Source organism: Galleria mellonella, unplaced genomic scaffold (genome assembly GCF_026898425.1).
Source record: "Galleria mellonella isolate WM207_F2 unplaced genomic scaffold, CSIRO_AGI_GalMel_v1 utg213, whole genome shotgun sequence".
In the NCBI taxonomy this organism is placed as follows: domain Eukaryota; kingdom Metazoa; phylum Arthropoda; class Insecta; order Lepidoptera; family Pyralidae; genus Galleria; species Galleria mellonella.
In genome coordinates this window covers 1067578-1086081 of record NW_026442039.1, presented here as the reverse complement: position 1 = coordinate 1086081, position 18504 = coordinate 1067578, and the positions used below count along the sequence as shown (strand labels likewise).

Below are 18504 nucleotides of genomic sequence, written 5' to 3'. Positions count from 1 at the left end.
TATAATAGGTTATTCCTCAAAAATGGCAATCAATGTTATTACTATAACAATATATTATAAATACCTCAGTACCTACCTATACCCAAAGTATTGTTGGCCGCAGATGGCCTTTATCGCTTCAACGGACACGTACAGAGGTGAGTGCCGAAGGTAGCCCGATAAGAAAAATACCTATGCTCTAAAATTCATGGTATCCCTAACTTTTATAAGTAACACTTATTCCTTTAGACTAAATGAGCCACCAGATAGATCATATTTCACTAAAAAGTAGTCATTTGTAAAGCCGACACACAATATTTTTTTTACTAGGAAAATAATTGTTAATTTTAGATCAACAGGTTTGTTTTCCATTTTTAGTAGTAGACAACTTCATATACCGATGTGATTATATTTTGTTAAACATATCTATGTTGTCTATTTAATAATCTTACATTAATTACAACAAAAGACAATTACATGAATTCAGACAATATTAATATGAGATTAACATGGGACTAAACCTTACCGTTTGCAAAAAGAACCAGAATGAGACTTTGTACAAAAGTCGTCTGCTTTGTAATAACTCTATGGCATTCGTGTTTCTGCCGTGAAACAATTGTGTTTGCATGGTGATGTTTCGATTTGAGAAGTAGGATATGGCAATGAAATGTACAAAGGTATAACACCGTAGTCCTCAGGAATGATAACGCAAGAAGGATGTCATGAGCGATACAGTATACACTGTTATGTCCATGGTACTGTTCATGCCTATAAGCGATAGTTACCACTTTCCATCAGATGGGTCGTCAGCTTGTTCGTCATTCTAAGTTGTAAAAAAAAAAATACGGTTACAATTGGCGGATATTCATTACACTATATAGTTTTTTATGCAAATGTTAAAAAAAGGAATAAAATTGGGAACATCTGGGTAAATGCTTTGGAATCAACTCCTAGCAGCAGTATTTCCGAAGCGATATGATATCGCAACCTTCAAGCAAAGAGCGTATTCTTTTTTAAAAGGCCGGCAGCACACCTGCCATGCCTTTGGTGTTGTGGGTGATCATGGGTGACGGTAGATGCTTACCATCTGGTGAACCGCACACTTGTATGCCTCCTGTGTTTAAAAAAAACGCTTAAAAATAAGAAATAAAAATGTGTAAAGAACGTAAGGATGATGGTTTCATACTATCGGATAGGATAAATACATAATGCATAAGTGTGACACAGTACGTGCTAAAGCAAATTGTAGAATTTTCGAATGAGGAATTAAAAATCTTTTCAACCGACTTCAAAAAAGGAGGTTCATAATTCGCTTGTATTTGTCACTTGAAAATTTCGTCAGTAAATATAAACCGATTTGGAAAATTCTTTTTTTATATGAAAAGATATACTTTCACATTAGTTTCACAGAAATTTTATCTAATTCAGGTCAGTTGTTTAATTTTTAAATTAAAATAACTGGTTTTGTCACAATTGTAGTCGGTTTTATTCGTGGAATACAAAGTTAAATTATATCGAATCCGTATGCAGGTATAAAACGAATTATGTAAGTGGGCGAAAGGCTCATATGCTATCTCATATCTGTTTATCTCATACAAAGCCTGACAGCCTGGAGTTATAGATAGTTAAATAGGTACACGAAAATATGAACACCGTTATATTATATAAACTATTATGTTGTTTTAATTCATTGTTATTGGCAACAGCACGCTGGTATTACATAAGTCATTATCTATAGGTACATTAATAATTTACCATATTTTTACTTTGTACTCTTCTAGCAGCATATCTAAATGATACATATAAATAAGTAATTTATTCGTTCTTATAAATATAGTTGTATATAACACTAATTTATCTAAATTTCATAAGTATCTTACGTCACTTAATTAACACTAAGAGATGTTTTTGCACATATTGTAGATACTATAAATTTTGTACTTACTATGAATTTTGGATTATCGCCATCTCATATATGAAAAAATTCTTCAAATGACAGGAATTCCTAAAGATTCAGATGCAGATTATTTGAACTAAGTCAAATAGAAATCAATATTTTTTTACAATGACAAAATAACTAAAACAGTCTGTTACAAATGGATAACAATATCAAAGCTATAATTACAGATTATTTCATAGATAAGTAGGTATACGTGTACAACTTGAGATGTCGAATTATTGGCAGGTAGTGCCCGCAATTGCTTCTGACGTACTAATACTGAATATCCTAAAGTTAATATCGTTCACGTCCAACTCAGAATAAATAAACCGAGGCATTTTGTCAGACAGCATCCACAAATTGTTTTCATTATCCACCTGAAAAGTAATAGAGAAAATAAACTTTGTTACATCAATATCTATAAATCGTCCCGTATTCAAGGTTTAAACGAATTTTTCCTAATAAGTAGTATGGTTAGATCCCCCTCCCGCCTCCATATATTTGTTTTAGGGTACCTCACAACACAGAGTATCGGGAAGAAAGAGATTATTAACAATGAAGCACAACAGCCTCATTGCTAGCAATATACTTTATCAGGTCGACCTTCACGTGGTTTCCCCTGAAAACTATCGTGGTTAATTCTTGTCGAATTCGTCGTGGTGGGCCAACTGATTTGTATTGCATCCTCACGTATCATCTCTTACTGGTGTCCTCCCAGGGTATACCGATAGCGCAGGTGGGGTTACCATTACATTTTCACTCATTAAAAAAAACATACACCAAGCAACTAATTTGAACTGTTGATATATATCTTTAGATACTAAATATATATAATTATTCCTTCAACATATTGCGATAAATATAATTATGAATGCACCTAATAAATGCTATTAAGACTGAATACTCTCCTTTGATCTCAAATGACACAAACGTTCATTTTTCTCACAAAGAGAGCAATGTATTCAGATATAAAAATATACATAGGCTTGAGACTGTAAAGATTAAAAGTTTGTTATGTACTCAAGATTTCACCTTCAGCTTTTATAATCGTTTGTAAATATATATGTAACATACTAAATATTCGGACTACTATAACTGCTTTCACTATTTGTCTAGAATTGTCTGCATAAAAATAAATTATTAATTTCGTTGTCCTGTTTGTATTCTACTATTTTAATAAATTACCATTTTATAATCTAATCTTAATTATCTAAAATAAACTCCTTAGTAAATATTTAACAGAGATAGATACGGAAACGCAATTCACTATTTCTTAAAAAAAATCAATCTGATATAATATACAGCAAAATATTTATTCCAAGATAAATTAAATATTCAATATCAATTAAATTTAGTTAGAATTGAGTTAGAACTACTTTATATATTATTTCTCGCTGACACGTAATATATAATATAAAAATATAAAATATATAATAGTTTCCTGAAACTAATTTTATTACTGTAATTAATTAATTTTTGATAGAGTAGCACCCAGAAATCGATTCGACCTATTAAGGAATAACAGATATTTTATACAAGAATTCCATATAATAAAGTAGGTAGGCGAGAACTATTAATTAATTAAAAAGGGTTTTTTTAATGAGTGATAATGGAATGGTAACCCCGCCTGTGCTATCGGGATATGCTGGCGGAGCACCAGTGATGGATGATAGGTGAGAATGAAGCAGGTCAGTTGCCCATCGTGACGAATTCAACAAGACTTGTTTATGATGGTTTCCAGGGGCAACCACGTGAAGGTCGACCTAATACATCGGTTTTCCATTTGAAATAGCTAATAAGAACTCACCTTTATATCATTAGTAAATTCAAAGAGTTTGGGATCGGTGATCACTAAAGGATTATTTTCAGGAGTATATGGCTTGTTCGAGTTCCAACAAGCAACGCCGTCGCGATTAACCTGTAAAAATATGTTTATTTCCATTTATCTCTTTAATTTATTAGCTTTGTGAATTAATTACTAACTTCGTTTTTAAAATTTGAAGTTTATGTAAAAAAAAATATTAATCAAATTAGATATTATTTTTCAAATTAAAATTTTATTAAAAAGGTAATACTTTAATACGAACTAAACCGATTATTGTTGAATTTTTAAATAAAAGTTAAATTTTTATTTTGTTAAAATATTGTCACTGACAAAACATACGAGACTTATTTTTATTAATAATATAATTAATAAAAATAAAAATGCTAATACTTTTTGTAATATGACTATTACTGTACTAATTGTATAGGGGGTTACTTTGTCTGTTTTCTCAGTTATTTTCTGTTGGTTAACTATGTCATTTTTACATTCTTTTTTTACAATTGGTTATATTTTTTCCGTGGTAAGTAACTACCAATAGTTTTCTATAAAGAAAATGATTTTTCCATTTTATAACAGAATAATTAAATACATTTTTTCCTCGTAGAAAACCAGTTGTCTATAATTAACAAAACAATTTAGCCATATTTCATCAAGCTAATTTAAATCTTACGTCGGTCAACTACACTACAGCTATGTTACTAATAGGATTGATAATAGTGTTTGACATTTTTAAATAGTTATTTTCATTTAAAATTTAATTTAAAATAAATAAATACAATTGAATATGTTAGTGTGCAATCTAAATCCAATTAAGTACAACTGATCAAGATAGGAAACGTACAGCTATCGAAGGAAGCTTTCTATTTAATAAGTTACTGTAAAATATGTGTATATAAATATAGAAGGTATACATGTCACGATTTTGTTTTATTTAACATAAATGTCTACATGTAGGTAGTTATAATTAGCTAGTCCTACAATAATTACAGATGCGTATCTCTAAAAAATATCTAGTTATTCTAAACTCGTAAAGTCTATTGTGTTATAGTTTTAGTCATTAATTATGTACATATTAATTCATCAGATTGTCATCGGCAACGTTGGATTGAAGGTTAAATATCATTAAGAAACCGAACATACAAGAACAAGTAAATATACCGTTCACTTCATGACAATTACATAAACATTGTTATATGAAAATTATGAACAGCGAATATAATATAATTAAAATGAATTGAATGATGGCAACTAATAAACTAAAACTAAATTAATAACAATTTTCTAGTATTTATTTCTAATTATCGACAAATATAATATCAGTCTAATTTATTGATATTATTGCTGCAATTTCGCCTTCGTTTCCGAATATTTTATTGATTGATCCGTATTGATTGATATTATATTAATTGATAGATATCCCAGCTTAGAATGGGTTATCCCTTCCTTTTTCGTGTATGTCATAAGAAGCGATTAAGGGAACATAATAGTTTAAGAATGGTAAGCAGAGACCATCTTAAAATATCATCAAAGGCTAACTGCAATAGCCAACCCGCCCACCAAGTATGGCAATTACTGGCAAACCCAAAATAAAGGGAGACCTATTTTAGTAGTGGACAGTTAATGGCTGATATTATGATGATAATGACTGACCAGGATACATGTTGCTTTTATATCCTTCTCCACCCTAAATATTATACTTAAATCTAAAATCCAAATACACTTTAATGTTCATAATGTTAGAAGGATTAATTTAACTGTCAATGTACTTATTACATAATTATGTGTTCATTTTTCACTTACTAATACATACCTGTGTATAAAAAAGCACTTTTGTTTTTTCGTCATAAGAACTAGCAGAAGATTGCGTGTTATCTCCTCGGTCACCCAACAGCTGAAAACACATAAAATCATACCTATTAATAATTTAACTTGTAATATAAGCATAATTTGTAATACAAACGTAAAGTGACTTCATGCCATAATAAAGTAGTTTTAAGAAATTATTTATATGTTGTATATTTGATTGCATAAACTGCTTTTATAAAATAGATATTTTTGTTGATTTAGTTATATTATTTGTACAACTAATGTCAATACGAAGAGCACTAATGTCTCACCATGTTTAATTGTGTACCAAAAATTAAAGGTAAATTATAAATAAAAATATTTTAAATTCGGATACGCTTGGTTATTTAATATAATAGTGTACATTGACAAATCGCAGGCTTTCATAGTTTTTGGAAAAATCTACTTTTTGCATTTTACTTTTTATTTTGTGATCACAGTACTTCTCTGATAGATAATTAATTGCAAGATCTACGATAATTGCATAGTTCAAATAAATCAGTCTCAATATTATCAAGGGAGTGTATTGAACGAACCTTGAAATCATGGAATGCCTCAGTCTTGTCTAGTTTTGTATAATTCCGTAACAACTCTGTGGATACGCAGAATTCTTTTGTACTGGACATTGCATGGAAGAATGCTGTTCTATATCTGTAATGTAAATTGAAACCTGTAATTATACTCAATCAAATATTTACAACAATATCTAAGCTCAATCCAATTTAAATTGGATTTTTGACATTAATTAACAGGGTAAAATAACATTCAATGGATTGCTATCAAAAATATATACATAGGTCACCATATAAGGGAGAGTACTATCCTTAATCTATACTGTAGAAGGTTGACTTGAGCTATTAATACATTTATATCGTTATATAGGTAGTAGCCGTATTCGTTACCTTTCGAGTGATCTAAAATCCTTGAAAATGCGATTGTCTACTAACAACATTTTCCGTGAATCTGTATATGGTTGTAAAAAATATTCATATTCCCGCTTAAAATAATTATTTGAATGAAAATAATAAGCAAATTTAATAATTCTGGTTAATTGAAGTTCAAACATTTAACCGATTTGTGCTATTCGTATAACAAAGTGTAGAGCAAAATTTTAAGATTATTTTTCCATAAATTACTATGTAAATATTTAATATTTTTTTTATTATTTATATAATATTAAAAATCAATTAAATTTTAGGAACGCTATGTCGCAATTAACTTTTATTGATGAATATAGCTACATCTCAGTCTGTATAAAAATCGAACGTGACATATTATTATTCTACTATGATGCAACAAGATTATATAATTGTCGCAAACCCCCAAGTTTCTGTAATACAGTTTATCAATCTGTCATTGTTCTTAAAAGTTAAAAGTAAATGAATGGTACTATCCATGCCAGAACACTAATAACTCGCGAAATAAAAAAAAAATATTATTTCTTTTATATGTAAATATAATAATCATAATAAAGTAAGTTAAAAATCATGTTGGAACTTTAAGGAGGATGAATGTTCACTCACGACGTCGTCTTGTTTGTGGGTCAATGAATATTTCTTGTTTATATAATTTCGTTAGCTTCATCATAATAATATAGCTCTTGCCAAGTCTATTAGGTTAAACTCTATTTAATATTCCAATAATGTAATATGTAAATATATGATTACAAATTATTTGACCGTTAACGAAACAGATTAGAGAGCTATGATTTTACTATATAATAAGGTAAGTACGTCTATTATTTTTTCTTTGTAGTAATAAATCTATATTTCAATACTCTTTATGCTACAACACCCTTCAGGAAAAGTTATATACGGTAATAAGTTTAAAATATGGCCAGAGGTTGTAGTAGGTAAGTTTTATCATTTCAAAGAAATAACTACGACTCCCACATTAAATATTATGTTATAGTTTGATACCTATAATAAAATAGAAGGCCCGTTATAATAATAGCTCAAATCGACTAAATGTACGTTTTTGCAAGCCCACAGTTATTTTTTATCTCCGATCGTACGTGTTCTAATAAAGGCTGAGTAACTAAGGTCATTCGTTCACTCACCCGTTCTCCCTAGGTTCTGACAATGCCACACTAAACACACCATCGGTCCAATGGAACTTGATGCCAGCTACATTATAAGAACCAAATAATGGCTCGAAGAAGAAGTAATGATGGGACACACGCCATGAGTCATCCTGTTTCAGACTGTAGACGACCACTCCGTAACCTCCCAAGTCAGACAAATATGCGAATGCATTGTCACACGTATCTTTGTCTACGTCTACAACCTGAAAATAGAAAATAAGTTGTTTTTTCTAAGGTATTACACTAAATATTTAATAACTGGTCATTTTGTTAAATCAAACTGCTAAAATTAGTATATTACATATAGTATATATATATAAATAAAAAATTATGGCCATCTATAAAATTAATACATTTATAGATACCTATGTATATTAATTTTATATATGTCCATATACATTTTTGTCTGTCCTTTCTCGGACGACTTCTTGAAATAAAGTTTTTATTTATCTTTATTATAATTACTAAACAGTAATTTTTAATAAATAGAATCATAATAATTAAAATAATAAAAATCACATTAATCTTTAACATTTACTATGTCTTAAGATTGGTAAATGGTTCCTATTTTTTATTTTAAGTTTATAGAGAAAAATCTAAATTTTTTTTATAGATATATAACTTTTTAATGTAATAATAAAACGAATGTAACTATAATATAATGAATTAAAATTAAAGTAAAAACATGACATAAAAAATTAGAAATTAAAGTAAAAACATGACAAAAAATATTTGGCCCAAAGTTATTTGCTTATATGGCATTTAAATCAGTCTTACGTTACTTGGACCGTAGAGTAATGTTAATATATAGACCGTAGAGTAATGTAATATTGGAAGAACAATGTTATGCGATAAATATTTTAATTATAATTACAATTTATGTTGGACAGGCAATGTCTTAAATTTATGTACTTATCCAGCAAATTGGATTGCACGTTCTATGAATTTAATTATTTTATACATAATGCTATTAGAACGTTTTATAAATATCTAGATATATTCTTACATAACTGTCTTAACTAACAAAACAATTAGCAAAGGGTGAAATCAAGTTTTTTGAGCAGTATTAAATGGCTACATACTGACCGCTCACCTGATATAAAGTGGTAACCGTTAATATTTAAATATAAACTGCACCATAAACGTTAAATGCGATGTAAGTAGAGATACATATTTATATCACTACCTCTATTAATATAATAATTATTACCAAAACCTCTATATATATATATATATATCTTTGTATTGTTCTTTAATTGGCGCACTAAAAAGTACATAAATAAAAATAAATAAACTTATAATTAGTTTTCATATTAAAATAGAATTATGTACTTACAATATTGGCAAAAAAGGTATCCTCTTTCATATCAGACAACTTGAGGAAGTACCGATGTAGCAGTTGATCAGTGTTCAAATCGAATATCATGATAGATGGTCCGACAATCTGATTTGCTGAACCTAAAAAATAATAGTTATTATTATTTGAAATCACTATTTCATTTTATGGCGTAGAAATTACGAACATGTGGGTTCAAGCCACAAAACGATATGATAGGATACTAAAGTTTCACACTAATTTTAAAACACTTAGCTTATATTATAGACTATTTTTTTTTGCATTTTAGGTAAATTTAGCAAAGCATTAAGAAAACAATAAAAACAACAAAATAAAAGATTTTATTTTTTATGTGAGTTTTTTGTTTTTATTTTCTGGCTAGAACAAGAGGAGTAGTAAATATACGAAAAGGTTATACATTCAGTATGTATAACCTTTTCGTATAAATACTTCGACAAATGTTATACAAAATTTATATATCTCTCTCACCTGCTATTTCGGCAAGTCCTGTATCCATAACCCAAAGTCTATCGCACGGATCTACATGCACTCTGAATACTGAGATCACGGAACTATTCGATGGCAGCATCTTTGCATTGTCAGGAACCAAATTATCTTTGAACGATGGATATGGCTTCAGCGGCTGGTCTGTGGGGCCGTCCAGATCTACATAGTTTAAGGAAGAAGCTACACCATTCTTCCATCTTGGAACTGTAATGAACAGCTTGTTTTTCCAACGGGCTAACCCTACTGGAAAGTTGTTGTACTGTACGAATGTGCCATCTTTAATAGCTTTATCACGATCGGCGGGCGTTTCCCAAGCGTAATCTACTTGTTTCCATGCAAATCGCAGTTGTGGAAGAGCTGCTTTACATACTGATGCCAATGCAAGGACGACGATAACACTTAATGCCCTCATTTCGAATCTAAAATAAAAATATTGAATTATAATAAAATCTAAAGATGAGATATTATCCGTGGCATAATGGATTTCACAAGAATCGAGTTTAGAGGCATAATGCAGAGCAGGAGAAAAAAATAAAAATTATAGGTGATAATGGAATGATAACACACTGGCGAAGTATCAGTGAAGGATAATAGCTAAAGATAAAAGCAGGTCAGTTAGCGCAACGTAACGAATTCAAAAATAATTAATCATGACGGTTTCCAGGAGGAACCGCGTGGAGGTCAACCTGATAGGATGTTTGTTGAATTGTTAATAAACTAATGATTCCTTCTCCCTTCTGATCTGAGCCCATTAGCTCGCGTGGTACTTGTAGTATAAGTATGGTTATAATTCTCCTAGTACCTATAGTGATTCTCCAAGTAAAGTTTATTAAGAAACCTATTACTGAAGTGTGACGTTATTTCAAACCGTATTAAACCTACATGAGTGAATCATTCCAAATTATAGTAATTTTATATCAGCTTTATTCATGTATTTATATTCAAGATTGCCTGGCTAATTTCGGGCTTCTATCAAATCAGAAACTATTTAGGAAAACCCAAAGATAAATAGGCACTATTTCAAACTTAGATTTTTTTGTCAACAAAGGCTAACTATATTTATGCAATAATAATAATAACTGACTGGTTAATTAAAATACTAATGTCTTGTTTTTTGTCACGTTAAGTTACTTCTAGAAATAGAATCTTTATACAGATTAGTAAATATTACTTAAATACATTTTTAAACGTTGCTGAATGCATATCCACTTAAAGAGCCCACTCGGAGGCCTATTTTGAAATTTCGAATATATATATATATATATATATATATATATATATATATATATATATATATATATATATATATATATATATATATATATATATATTATTTCTTTTGCAAGAAAGACTCCTTTCTTTACTGCAGTCTTTTGTAATAAATAATAATACTAAAACTGCTCTAAATTTCAAATCGATAACGTTACTAGTTAATTCAAGACATAGCGCAGAATAGAATAAAGTCGAAACGTAACGGTTCCATTAAGTAGCAGCAAAGATACCTAATGTATATGTAAAATATGCTAATTTTAAATTCTTGAAATTCTCATTGGGATACTGGGATTATTAATAGAGTATTTACTATAAGATCTACGAATTGACACATTTCAATACCGGGGGGCCTTGAATTGCGGCATAACTCGTGACTTGCCACAGTCTCTACCCTTGCCGCTCTACACACTTCGGATGCATTTAATTAACATTTTTACTTTCATTCAATTAGATATAAAATAAAATTTTGTATTACAAAATTTGTTAAGTACCTGAATAAATTGTTTTCGTTACGCCTAAAAACTTCGGTGCTGTTTTGTAACTTTTTAATTATAAATTGAGTACCTAATTTATAAATTAATGTCGGCAATAAAATGTGAATAAATATACACAATAATAAAAAATTTTGAATACTTTTGCACATAGCTAATTATTGCAACAACTTTATAGAGAATTAAAAAAGTAATTACTATTCTTTTTCAGAAACAATGTTTAATATAAGTACAAGTATTTCTGCGTACTATAGAGTACATTGATTTTAGAGTCATTTCGAGGTAAACAAGATAAGAGTTTATATATAATAATTGTTAATAATACACGTAACTCATCAATTAGTATGCTTTTGCGAAATTTCCTTTTATTCAGAAATAAAATTTCAAAAGCTTATATAACAGATATAATTTAATTTGGCGTACTGACGAACCAAATCCTTTATATGTAAATAACTTTTTTCTAAAATTTTATGCATAAAAATAAAAGTCAAACAGACAGAACACTTTCATATTTATACTTATATTGTTATAAAGCTTTGAATTAGGCACTTCTTTTACATTTGTATTTTTACCGCCAAACGTTGAATTCGGCTATAGATCGCTATTTCTTTCTTTTCTAAATCAATCTCTAAACTTAAAATTTCAATTTTATAACGAACTAAATTTTTAATATATTTAAACCAAAATTGTTATAAATTTAGTTTATGACTATCCATAAAACAGTAATTTCACGAAACTATCAAATTAAATATTAGGTTGAGAAATAGGTTTAGATCTACTGCTTTCTAGCAATTAAATGAATGGGTCATATAGAAGCTTATAAAACTTTGATCTTCAAAAATGAAAAAGCATAAAGAGTACCATAGGCGTCACATTATTTTGTGTTGTCATGCAATGTTACTCATGTTTATAATTATCCTTGAAAATATATACCTAATTCAATAATGTACTTACAAGTATTGTATATACGGATATCAGGTTGATTATTAGAACAAATTTGTCTTTTAAGATTTACTTCTCACGATGCCGTAGTTAAACGACCACAAAAAAAAAACAATAAGGAGGTCATCAATTTTTTGTTCCATGTTTATTTATATAACGTTTGTACTTCTAAATCGAATAGATCGATCCTACAATACTAATGGGTATTTTTGTTTAATAGTAGGTTAATTAAAATTATTTTTAGCTGTGTATTTTACTAATGTAATAAAATTGTAACTAGACGATGTCTGTATATGAAAGATGTTTAAGAAAAAATGGTCTAAGGAGTCTTAAAAAGAACAATAGAAGCCAAATCAATATTTTTTAGAAATATTGTTTGTCTGTCTATGTATCTGTTCAAGACATTATGCAACGACTACTGCACGAAATTGAATGCAGTTCACAGTTGTATTTTTTTTTTATGCACCTTAGAATGTCAAGTAAGCTGACGACCCATCTAAAGAAAGTGGTAACCGTCGCCTATAGACATGAGCAGTACTATGGACATAACAGAGTATACTATTTCTCTCATGATGCTCCAATGCATTGCCATTGCTGAGGACTAAGGTGTTATTCCTCTGTACACTGTAAATTCACTGCCACTCCCACTCTGGTAATTGTATTCCTGAAGTTCTAATTTAAAAAGTGATATAATTTATCTTGATATATCTTCTAGAAGTGGTATATTTCATTATTTTTTTTTACTTTTAATGTGAAATTGAAATTGAAATCATTTATTTGCTGGAATAAGGTACATTTTTATAGGTTTAGAAAAAAATTGTTAGCTTTACAAGACAAATAGTCCAATTTTATTCTGCCACGCTGTAGGCGTGCAAATATTAATCCTTATTAAACAAAAAATTAAAATAATTCCATCATAATAACATATACATTTTCAATAATATTTTGTCACTTTTTGTATCTATTCATGTTAATTCATTGTAATATAAATTCATTAAAAAGTGTGTACGAAGTAGCGGGCAAAAAAGTGGTCAGTAATAACTTTAGAAATTTATTAAGATTAATAACCTAAAAATGACTAAAAACAGTTGAAATAAATACCTAAATATAGAATACCTAAAGATAGAGTACACCTAATATTTGATATTGTTCTTAAAATTAAAAGAAAATGACCAAATAATTTCGAAAATTGAAAAAAAAATCACACCTATTCTTTATCTAGTCATTCATTATTTAAGAATCGCTCATTAATTAATATAGCTAATACGCTCACTACACTATTTTAAAACTAAAATTAACAATGAATAGTTTATACAGTAAGTTGTAATTAAAATGCTATTATCACGATAATTATAGATCGATTATATTTTTTTTATTCAAATTGTTTTAGTGTGGTTATCGAACATATACATATGTATAAAAAAATTTAAGGCAATATCATACGCATAGTTTAACTACCTATTAACACTATGAAAACAAAACAAAATATTTTAGACATGCTCCATATACAAAACAATAATGGTTAAGTTTTATTGCAATCCGATAAGTAAATTAAAGGTTACAACGAAATGGTTTTATACATCGTCAAATTAAATTTTTAAAAATATAATTTAATAAAAGTTACTATTATTAATTAAATGTATTGTTAATAGAAAATAGTTACAAGTAGGTATGTGAAGGAGAAATCAAATTTAATTCGAGACTAAACGAGTCCTTGCTTACCATTCACTTTGAATAAAAAATGAACACATTCAATAAAATCTATGTAATCACTTGTGTGCCTATTTTACTAATCTCATTTTTCTTTTAAAAGTAATGATAATGATACACGTTTTAGTAATCTAGCTATATTTATGCTTTACTAAAAGTATCTTTCTTTTGATCATAATATGACCCAAAAATATTAAAAGAGCAAATAAGTAGGTAAATGTTGTCAATTTTTAAAGGTAAGACACTCAAAGACCTTTGGACAGTGATTAGTAATCGGTTTTAAAATTAAAAACTGGACTGAGTGTTTATTTTAAATTAGGCATGAAATCTCTGCTTTGACTTACAAACGGCCTTTAATAATTGTAATGTGTTGTATAACATTCATTGTCATAGTTCCCAAGCAATCCGAGTACCTGCATAACGAGTCTGATCTGAGATAAGGAAGAGTTTGTTACTAGCTACTATCTTTGAGCTGCACCCCAGCCTGTTTCTCCATAAAAAGATCACAAGTCATCCGCAAAAACGTGAGCAAACTATTATAATGCAGTTTGAGATACTCTGCTTCACAATACTGTCATTACCATGTTACAACATCACGAGATGTACCTACTGGATGTCTTTATTAAAAATAATTACTTAAACTGTAAGTAAAAATTCTGAGCATTGAAATACCTATTGTAATTGAATCTAAGGATAAATACACAAATATCTTAATTATATATTAAATAAATTAATAAAATTACTCGGTTTTGTCGATGAAATAATAGTTCAACCGCATAGATATAAAGAGGGGAATGCTGGTCGTGCTCACGAGGAATCAGAATCAGGAGCGGAGCTTTCAGACAAGTCAGAAAGACATGTCTAAATGTCTATTACATATACATACGTATCTATTCATAAATCTCCCACCCCACTCCTAGAAAATTCTCTTAAATAAGCCAATACTCAAGCGGTTTAATTCCCACCCAATTCAAATTTTTCATTCAATAAATAATATTAGAGATTAATACCTAAACTTATAAATGTAACTTTTATTTACTAAATTAAAATTATAGATTTTAATAAGTTTGTTTATCAATGTGTTTAATGTAAAATCTGGATTACTTACTATAAGTGCAAATAAATGAAGTAAATAATGTTTAAAGAGCGTGCACAAATATATATTGCTATCTTTAAACCTAATATTAAGCTAGGGGATATATTACAACATTATAGACTACATATTTAACTGGTATTTAATACATTTACTTTACTGTTACCTACAAGAAAACAAATATTGAGCTAATTGTTATAAATACCTATATCGTAAGTGAGTCAGATTAAACAGATGTTTTATTCTCTTTCTACAGTAATTAATACATCTTTTGCGTTACAATATACCTAAAAATACAACATCAAGACAAAAATTTAAGATTTTGTCGAAAAGTTATACAGTACCGGTGTATATCTTCTCGTCTAAAATAATCATCAATATCAATTCAGTATAAACAAATATATAAAGTACTAACAAAAAATTTACTTTACTTCAATTGACTGTGTGAGAATGATCCTTAATAAAATTCGTAGAAAAATTGACATGCACGAATTCGTCGAAAGCTTTATTTGGATAATCAGTTGAACCAACTTATTTTCTAGGTAGTACGTTTCTCATTTTTTAGAGTTCCGACAATCCTTATTTTTATAACAATAAACTTTGTTGGATATACATGCTTTTTATATGAAATGTGTCTTGCCATGAAAACATTAAATCCTCCCATAGGTCTCAAATTTATTTGATACCTATAGACAAAAAATGGGATCGATAGAAAACAATATACTTAATGATCATGAAGAGTGTAATTTAAAAAAGACTTTTAAATAAATAATACGTTATTTATATTTATTTAATATAGTATGATGTAATTTGTTGTTGGGTTTACAGTAATTTGTTGAATCTAAAAGTATATTTTTTTAGTATAAAAATATAAAAGTAAACTAAAAATAAACGGACTTATGTACTTAGTATTTTAACAATGTAATTCCATCTATGTTTCTCAATAAATTTTTAATTAATATGAACTAATTGCATAATAATCATAAACTATAAATATCTAAATAGAAGAGATAGTTAATCTAGATATATAATTAGTTATTTGTACTATATATTTCTACTAGTTAATATTATAAATTTAACAAACTATTTGTATCTACTTACTCATTTTATGTATGTAATATATTAATCTCTAATAAATCAATAATTATTATAATGTTGTTTGTATATATTTGTTTAATTATTTTGTAATGTTTATATTTATTTTAAAAAAATAATTATTATATACTTTAGGGACTTATACAACTCGTGCCGCGTATTTTTAGGATTCCGGACTTCCAAAAGAAAAAACGGAACCCTTATAGGATCACTTCGTTGTCCGTCCGTCCGTCTGTGAAGACCCTTTTTCTTAGGAACGCGTGAAGATATCGAGTTGAAATTAATATCATATACTTAAGTCTGCAATATCTTAAAGCAATGAAAAAATATAATCGTTTATGTTCCATTTCTATCGTATATTTTGACATTCGCAAAAGGAATCAAAACCTATAGGGTACTTCCCGTTGACCTAGAATCATGAAATTTGGCAAGAGACAATATCATGTAGCACAAGCAATGGGAAAAGCCCGAAAACAGTTAATTAGTAATTATTTCCCAAAAAAAAAAACTATGATTTTGTACGAAACCCTCATTGTGCAAGTCCGAGTTGCACTTGACCGTCTTTTTTTTAACATCCCACGTAATTTTTTGATAAATAAGTGCAGGCGAGGACATTCCTATAAATATCTTACTGGTTGATAACGGTTAAACTGTTCTTTTTTAAAATTTGGTTTGCCTCATACAATAAAGAAGTTAAGTTTTCCTCAATAACTTGAAACTATTAAAGGTAAGATAATTTATGAAACCACAATGTTGGTAGATATAAAAATATGTCGTACTTTTGTATTATAGTGATCAGATTGGCGACAAGACTTTTTGTCTGATTGCTAGATTTCTCGTCTACCGTTATCATTGACAATCATGCAAATATAAAATTAATACCTGAACCATATAATATTTCTCTCTGTTCATTCACGATTAATTACAGAGACATTGACCAAAACAAAATTTATGCAATTTCTATAAATATATTTTCAAGGATATTTACTGCAAAAGTTATTATTATAGTCACAAGAAGCCCATTCAAGGACAAGGGTACCCAATTAGTTATATAAACATCAACACAGGAAACACATTATTTAATTAAAATATATTATTTTATATACATTTATACGACTATTAAACTAATCGATAATCAAACAGTAAAAACCTGTAATTATGGAGTACATAACGGAACTAAAGGCGATAAAAGCCTCCGTACAAATGTATATTACAATGAAATAATCACAAAGGACAATTTATCGATTGCAATCGACTCTACACTCTGTCACGATTGAAAAGATTGACATAAATATAAAGATAAGTGACGTGAATCACCTTCATCACGTTTAAAAAGTTTTGTAATCACAAGTTCTATTGAATGGACGCTCCTAGGTGTTGAAAGCGAGGTTTAATGCATGCACTACATAAGTTACGACTTACGTGCAGTGATTGAGAGTCAACCAATGGATCGGGCGACCGGTTCTACGGGGCCGCGCTCTCAGACTAAACAGTTCGAGGTCTTGGCAGCTTTTATATGTGTATACATAATACTTTGAAAAAACGCGTTGCGTGCCCGCTTTTGCCTAAATTCACAGAAAAACAAAATACTAAATATATATAGACTATATAAATTGTCAAAAAAAATTATCTATCTGTTTGTCACAGATCAAAACCAAATTTATTTGTACAGTCAACGGATTATACAAGACACTGTTATATTCATGAATCTACTTAGTTGCATTAATGATTGAAGTTTGTTACTTTCAATTAAATAATATTCTATTAATATCAATTACCTGATAGTGATGACTTTTATAAAGATTGCCTAAATGTCTCTTGTGGTTTTTTTTTTAATTAATGTTAATAACTTTTATTAGGATAGGCACTTCTATTCTATTTTACTATTTACTTACTTAAATTTACATTAATACTACATATTGAGTGCTGACAATAAGTAATAGGTATTCAGTTCAAATTTTCAAATTTGATATCAAACCATTAAATTGTTATAACGTTTGACAATCTAAATTGTATAAAAACTCGTCTTTCACCTCTAGTTATGGCTTTGATGTCTACTGAATTAATAACAGGCCTTCAATTTTTCTTTTTTGAAGATAAAAATTAATAATTGGTCAAAATGTAAAAATTGATGTCATATCAAACGAAGCCAGAGTTGAGCAACAGTACTATTGTGATCAATAGAATGACACGATAATGCATACTGTCACTTATGTAGACTCAAATAGGACGGGGGCATGGGTGCTATGTTGTGAATTCGCCGTAGCTAATTCAAGGTTTTACATTCCATGATCGGTACATCCGCTCAGTGGATACACACTAATGCGTTAATTTCACAAATCACTTGGAATACCCATCCAAAATGACAATGATAATTAACAAATGGG

At 28.8% G+C, this 18504-nt stretch overlaps 1 protein-coding gene across 1 annotated transcript; it reads right to left on the bottom strand.

Annotated features, from left to right (window-relative positions):
- Window positions 1–1634: 1634 nt before the first annotated feature.
- LOC113511695 (protein yellow) lies at window positions 1635–17620 on the bottom strand. Its single transcript, XM_026895391.3, has 8 exons — window positions 17540–17620; window positions 9497–9933; window positions 9008–9129; window positions 7648–7874; window positions 6125–6239; window positions 5554–5634; window positions 3726–3836; window positions 1635–2295 (listed from the first exon to the last, which is right to left on the bottom strand). Exons 2-8 carry the CDS (start codon window positions 9924–9926, stop codon window positions 2155–2157), a joined length of 1227 nt encoding a protein of 408 aa, XP_026751192.1. The 5' UTR covers window positions 9927–9933; window positions 17540–17620; the 3' UTR covers window positions 1635–2154.
- Window positions 17621–18504: the final 884 nt, after the last annotated feature.

Bases quoted from the DNA above. Each gene is read 5' to 3' on its own strand.
- LOC113511695 (XM_026895391.3), bottom strand. From the start codon at position 9,926: ATGAGGGCATTAAGTGTTATCGTCGTCCTTGCATTGGCATCAGTATGT. The intron at 9,130-9,496 runs GTGAGAGAGATA...ATTATTTTTTAG, and splicing joins AGGACTTGCCGAAATAGCAG to GTTCAGCAAATCAGATTGTC. The intron at 6,240-7,647 runs GTGAGTGAACGA...TTTACATTACAG, and splicing joins TCAGAACCTAGGGAGAACGG to ATATAGAACAGCATTCTTCC.